The sequence below is a fragment of the Heptranchias perlo genome, chromosome 5, assembly GCF_035084215.1.
Source record: "Heptranchias perlo isolate sHepPer1 chromosome 5, sHepPer1.hap1, whole genome shotgun sequence".
Lineage (NCBI taxonomy): Eukaryota > Metazoa > Chordata > Chondrichthyes > Hexanchiformes > Hexanchidae > Heptranchias > Heptranchias perlo.
The window spans coordinates 109261122-109268360 of NC_090329.1; the positions used below are offsets into that span (position 1 = coordinate 109261122).

General features: G+C 39.4%; 1 protein-coding gene across 1 annotated transcript in view; it reads left to right on the top strand.

Moving 5' to 3' along the window:
* LOC137321995 (beta/gamma crystallin domain-containing protein 1-like) overlaps window positions 1-6439 on the top strand; it is a 213302-nt gene extending 206863 nt beyond the window's left edge. The window contains exon 22 of the mRNA XM_067984965.1: window positions 4323-6439. Coding sequence (XP_067841066.1) covers window positions 4323-4411 — 89 coding nt within the window. The 3' untranslated portion in view covers window positions 4412-6439. The remainder of the gene's footprint in view (window positions 1-4322) is intronic.
* Window positions 6440-7239: the final 800 nt, after the last annotated feature.

Here is a 7239-nt window from a genome sequence, read left to right on the forward strand (position 1 = left end):
ACAGAGATAGGGAGGGGTGAGGCCATAGAGGGATTTGAACACATGGATGAGAATTTTAAATTCAAGGCGTTACCAGACTGGGAGCCAAGATAGGTCAGCGATCACAGGGATAATGTGTAACGGGACTTGGTGCGAGTCTCTTATTTTAAAGCTTACGGTATAAATCACAGTGGGTGGTGCAAATATTTGTTTATTGAATCTGTTTTCAGATCAGTGTCAGGCAGCACAAATGCTGTGTCAGTTGTGGCTCAGTGGTAACGCTCTCACCTCTGAGTCAGAAGGTGTGGGTTTAAGTCCAACTCCAGAGACTTGAGCACATAATCTAGGCTGACACTTCAGTGCAGTACTGAGGGAACGCTGCACTGTCCGAGGTGCCGTCCTTTGAATGAGACGTTAAACCGAGGCCACGTCTGCCCTCTCGGACGTAAAAGATCCGGTGGCATTATCCAATGAAGAGCAGTGGAGTTCTCCCAGTGTCCTGGCCAATATTTATCCCTGAACCAACATCACTAAAATAGATGATCTGGTTATTTATTTCATTGCTGTCTGTTAGAACTTCCTGTGCGCAAATTGGCTGTCACGTTTCTCCACATTACAGCAGTGGCTACACTTCATTGGCTGTAAAGCACTTTGGGATGACCTGAGGTCATGAAAGACACTATATAAATGCAAGTCTTTCTTTCTTTCACAATTAATAGGATAGTTGCAATATCATTCACCTCCATATGAGTGTGCTAAAAATAACTTCAGCTACAGATTACTAAATGTCATGGGAAGTGATGTCGAACACTGCTGTATTTGCCACCTGATTATATTTGCAAATTTCTGAAGTTTAGCCCAAGACATTGCAGTTCTATGTTACTACCATGATCCCTTTTCTCTCAACTTTAAAATACTCTGATTGTTCAGGTGATTTTGTATTTGACAGCAAGAGACTCTCATTTTCTTTTGAGTATTCAGCAGCAGGTTTATACATGAGAATTTCTTGTCAATATAGTGTCATGTGTTGGCCTAAGCTTGCATTGACTTGCTTGATTTTAATTGCTCCACTATTGGCAGCCGTGCCTTCAGCTGTCTAGGCCTTAAATCTAGAATTCCCTCCCTAAACCACACTGCCTCTCTCTCCTCCTTTAAGATACTCCTTAAAACTTACCTCTTTGATCAAGCTTTTGGTCACCTGTCCTAGTATCTCCTTATGTGGCTCGGTGTCAAATTTTGTTTGATAATGGCTCCTGTGAAGTGCCTTGGGATGTTTTACTACATTAAGGCTCCAAGTTTCTCACTGAGATATCTTCACTGCTTCCCTCCCTCAGCCCCTGCACCGAGTGACTTCTCATTCTTGTTGATTTCAACCTCCATCTCAACTCTTGCGCATCCCTGATTTTAATCGCTCCACCATTGGTGGCCGTGCCTTCAGCTGCCTAGGCCCTGAGCTCGGGAATCCCCTCCCTAAACCTCTCTGCCTCTCTACCTCTATATAAATGCAAGATGCTGTTGCTGTATAAATGCAAGTTGTTTTCCGATCTACACAATGCCTATTAACCAATACTCTCAGCAAGTTTTGCCGTCCTTTTTTTTTGCTTTAGTACTCAATTAAGAAATTGAAAAATTCACTGCTTCTTTTGGTCAGGAGAGTTGATATGTGCGAGTTACATGGGCTCTCCAGAATACAGCTCTGCCAGCTTATATTATTATTGAATGATGTTAGCAAAAGCCTCGTTATACCATTTCACCACACAGTCTGGTTATTGGGTTGTACTGACACAAACATTATTCTTTCAGTTACATCATCATTTATTTACTGCCCTCAGAAGCCTTTATGGTTGCCAGTGTCTATTCATTCTGAATTTCTAGCATTAGTGAACTTTTAAATACTTGACAGCTACTAATTAGTAGGCCATTCAGCCCCTCGAACATTTCTTCCATTCAATTAGATCATGGCTGTTCTGTACCTCAACTCCATTTACCCGCCTTTGATCCATAATCCCTTGCTACCCTTACTTAATATCAATCTATCCATTGCGATGTATCGTTGGTTATTAAGAAAAATGTCTCTTTGGAAATAAATACCATGGCTTTGACTGAAATTTTTTTTAGCAGTATTTGTCCTGTCTGTACAAGCATATTTTTACATTCTCGTGGTACAAGTAATTTCTAAAATGTTTGTGATTCAAGCTTTAGGAATGTGGGAGGGAGTCACAGGCCATTGGAGTTATTTTTTTCTGCTGGGCAGTCATACAATCCAACTAGGCAGACTTCTTTTTAGTCATTAATTTTATTCAGAACTTTTCTCTGCTATATGACCATTGCTATATTTCATTAATCCAACTCCAAGCAGGTCAGATGTCAAATAAAGAAACTGGGAAGGGGGGGTGGGTGGGCACAATTAATGTGAAAGTGCCACCTTGAGTTTGCAGTCAGTGGGGTCACTGATCTCTGAAATGATCAGGATGAAATATTTCCATCACATTCTTAAAAGGAAGTACTTTATGTTCAAATCACTGTCTATCTTAGTGTTTGTGAAATACAGATTTTGCTACCATTTTTTAAAAAAAGTAAAATTTGATGCTCATTATTTCTGGTCTCCTGCCCCTTCCTCTCCCTGAGCCACGCCATTTAACATTGTTGGGAGGTGGGGGGGGGGGGAAGGGGGGTTGCCTTCATCTGTTCTGTATCTCCTCCTTTTACAAATAATCACTTATACATGTAAGAACATAAGAACTAGGAGCAGTAGTAGGCCACATGGCCTCTCGAGCCTGCTCCGCAATTCAATAAGATCATGGCTGATCTCCCTCAACTCCACTTTCCTGCCCTAGCCCCATATCTCTTGATTCCCTTAGTGTCCAAAAATCTATCGATCTCAGCCTTGAATATACTCACCGACTGAGCATCCACAGCCCTCTGGGGTAGGGAATTCCAAAGATTTACAATCCTCTGAGTGAAGAAATTTTTCTTCATCTCAGTCCTAAATGTCCGACCCCTTATCCTGAAACTATGAGCCCTAGTTCTAGACTTTCCAGCCAGGGGAAACAACCCCTCAGCATTTACCCTGTCAAGCCCTCTAAGAATTTTATACATTTCAATGAGATCACTGTACATTATTCTAAACTCCAGAGAATATAGGCCCAGTCTACTCAATCTCTCCTCGTAGGACAACCTTCTCATCCCAGGAATCAATCTAGTGAGCTGTACTGCTTTGTACCTTCAGGTTCATATAATATATTCAATTACTTTTACTGCTTGTAAGAGCACAGATAGCATTTCTAGAGAACTTGCTGCTTTAGGGGGCAGTCTTTGCTTCAGAAATTTCAAAATGAATTTGGATAATCTGTGGCCAGATAAATGGCTTTCTGACTGAACCTCTAAAATGAAAATTAAAAAGGTGTCTGAATTTGAATTTAACAGAGGATAGTGCAATTTTTTAGCAGCTCTTTTTACTTTCTAAAGTGCTGTTTAGCTATTGCAGGGTCTATTTTTTAAACTGGATAGTAGGTTAACATGCCATCCATTGGCCTCTGGTACCAGAGTTTGAAAACCGGTCCAAATGGACTGGATATAAACATCCCCTCTTCACCAGCTGTAAGGGCCTGAAGTGATATGTCTGCCTCATCTCAGCCTACCTCCCGGTGGGGTGTTAATCCACAGCTCAGAACTGCCCATAAATTCAGCGCTAATGTGCAGTTTTAGTGAGAAAGCTCACATGGAAGCAGGAAAACCTAGTCTACCCCAACAATGGCAGTAGAATTCTTGTCTTTTTATCATTTTAGTTTTAAAAAAAAGTGTGTAAGGTGGTGTTTCAGTATAAAGTCATGCCCCATCACTTCAAACTCACATCTACTTTTTTGCTAAAATTAGAAGTGAATATTAGCTCCAATCTGTGACCAGCACTAGTGTCAATTTTCCTTTTCTTCACACCTGCCTATTCCATCACGGGAGTGAGATTATCAGGACCGTACCAAGCTGTGGGCCCACATCCACTGGCAACTGGGTTGAGACTGCCCAAACTTATTTCACAGAGGGTCCCTGCAGCCGAGAGAGAGAGAGAGAGAGATGAGGCTTTCATCCATCGGTATGGGCTAGAATTGAACAAAGGGCCCAAAGGCGAAAGGATAACACCACTGCACCACCCTGACATTGCAGATTTTAATTGAAACAAAAGCTTAAGCTCTTCTCTTAGACCGTACCCTTTAAAATTATGAATACTGCCCACTGTTGAAAGGCTTTATAGTCAACAGGAATTGTTCATTTTGTCAGAATTCAACTTTTCAAAAATGAGCTTTTCATCAAATGTGTCTAACTGTTGTAATCCTATTGCCTTCAAGGTGGTCAGCATTACGACCGGAATCAAACCATCCTCAACAGATTTGACGAGGTTCTGCCAACACAGAGATGGGACCTGGAAATCATTTGATCCTTTCCAGGTGGAAACGGAAAATTAAAAACCTGAGGCACTTTCTAAATGTTATATAGAACCTTTCTACTTTACTGTCAGCAGTGCAATGTTGTACTTTCAAGTGAACTCTAGATATTTACGCAAGAATATTGGAATTCAGAGCGAGAGAGAGAGAGAAATCATCTCAATTATATGTTTATTTCTAATTAACCACTGCTCACTGTCTTTATGTAACATTATAGTTACGTCTGAGGTGGAAGTAATGTCTCACATCCTTATCATTTTTCAAGATTTGTTCATGTATTGGCAACTGGTCTGGCTGCTGTTAGTTCAGTGTCTAAATGAGGAACTCTCAAGCCTGGTGCAGATGCTTTGAATTCTTATTTTTTTTAAATTGGTATTTATAATTGATATAAACACTAGTTTTATTGAACACTGGAAGTCTGCTTTAGTATTCAGGTTTAATGTCCTCCACTGCCACTTATATTGTAAATTGTAAACAATTTTACAACACCAAGTTATAGTCCAGCAATTTTATTTTAAATTCACAAGCTTTCGGAGGCTTCCCCCTTCGTCAGGTGAACGATGTGAAATCATTTGGATGCAGAAGTATTTTTTCCTTGCAAAAATGAAACTGACCCAATACTTCTGTGTAGTAGAATTACTGTAGATGTTAGTCAATTCCTATTAATTTCCATTCATTTCAAAGGAGTTACCCACACAGAGTGCCTCTTATAAGAGCTGAGTGGAATATCAAGTTTAAATATCAGTCACTTTGAATGCCATAAATAATCTAAATGATGAGATGTAACATTTGAGAATATTTAATGTTTTGATACATTAAAAAGAGACTTTGAGGTGGGAGGGGGCTGTAATAGACCGTTGGTAACAGGTTAAAGTAGCCTACCGTGTTATAGCACAATGACATCTTTGGCAGCATTGCACCTGAAATACTTGGTATCAAAGGTGGTAGCACAAAATCCACCACAATCTTTTCATTAAATTTGATATTTATGTAGCAGCTGCTGTGCTGCTGCCTCCCAGTTTGTTCAAAACAGTAAAGTGCAGGGCATCCAGTTGTCAGCTGAAGTGGACATGAGATTTTCTCTAAATTTACAGCTACTGTGATAACTATGGTGTTTTTTTAAATACATCACATGGCAGTCATTTCATTTAAGTTTCAAGGGCAATTTAAGAACAATTCTTTGAAGTGGTTTTACGCTCTGATGGAAGTGCTAACTTTCACTTAGAGGTTGAATTCTGAATATGTTTAAGATTTACATGCAGATTTACAGCCAGTATGTTTACTGTTTGCATTGTTAACCTGTTATACACTTTTGTGAAGCAATAGTCAATCCTGATTGTGTATTATTTAGTTGCGACTGTTTTAGTAACAGATTTAAAAATGTAAAATTCCAAACAAACTACCTGACGGCAGAACCCTCTGAGGGCAATTTAGTACAATGGTGTGGTGTTGTATCACTTTTGCTTGTGTAGCACGTTGAGACATCTTACTGGCAGGCCCAGGAATTGCTTCTATGTTAGTGAGTCAGTGGATGTTTTTAAAAGGCGGTTTTGTTTGATAATTACATCAAGGATCGTAATGTGCAGTCTGTAGCAATTTGTAACTTGAGAATTTTGTAATCTTTTTAATTGATCATGAAAAGCATACGCAACTTCTAACGTCTGACAGACTTTTTTTGTCGTTTAGCGAAATGGGGATAATTTGGGAGCTGCAACAGTGTAGTTTTACACAGGGTTGGGTTTAATTCTGGTTTACTTTACCTGTGTTATTCTCATTCCTTGCTTTTATTACCTGAACTATTGTAATGTTGGTTTATGACCTAAAATTGGATGAATTCTTTTGTTTAACCATCTTATTTACAGTTGTTTTCATGCATCTGAATGGTGGACTTGAATAAGTATTTGTTTTAGTGCCCCTTCCTGTGAACAGAATGTAACTGTCATCTTCAACAGTAGCAGTACGACTGTATTCCTTCAACTGTATATGTAACAAGTTTACTAAATAAAATGTATAATGTTTGAGCTATTTGCTGGAGTCAATGATTGTTGCAACCATTCAAAATAGTTTTAAATGGATTTAATATCAAAAGTGGTCTGTACAGATCATCAGCCTCTAGTTATTTCAATCATTCTCCACTCCTGTCGATTACAGTCTTTCCTCGTGCGTGACCTCCTTCCAGTTTCAGGAAAGCCTTGGGAACGTCCAAGAATGAGAAAACCTGCTCAACAACTGGCCGAATCTGAAATAGGATAAAGAGGATAAAGGAATGACCTCTGGCAACTATTCAGGGTCTTACAACATGAACGGTGTTTTCCTTTGTCATGTCAATTAGTTCCTGCTCCAGTCTGAGGGTTGATTTACAGAAATGAAGGTTTTCACAGCGGGAAGTCACTATGAGCTCACCATGTTGTACACTTGGTTGGCTGCTGTACATGAGGTACTAGGTCAGGCCAGTCCTCTCAGCGCTAGCTCTCAAACCTCCCGAGAGTTACTCTAAGGCGCTGCTGACACAGCCACAACCTCACCAGTAGGAGATGCATCTTTACACAGCAGTAAATTCTGGCAAAAGTCAAATTTCATTAAAGTTGTAACCAGTTTAGAAAGTTAATAACTATGTAACGGATAATAAATATGGACATTTCAACACAAAACCACACCTGATCCAAGCCTAAAATTTCAATGTCTATCCTTCAATACATAAATCATTTCTTAATTAGTTCTGATGGTGCAGCAGATGTTGGTTATATTTTACATAATTAGAACAAGATACAAAATAAGTTCCACCATGAATTAATTGGTTGAGGCATGAATATAATTCAAT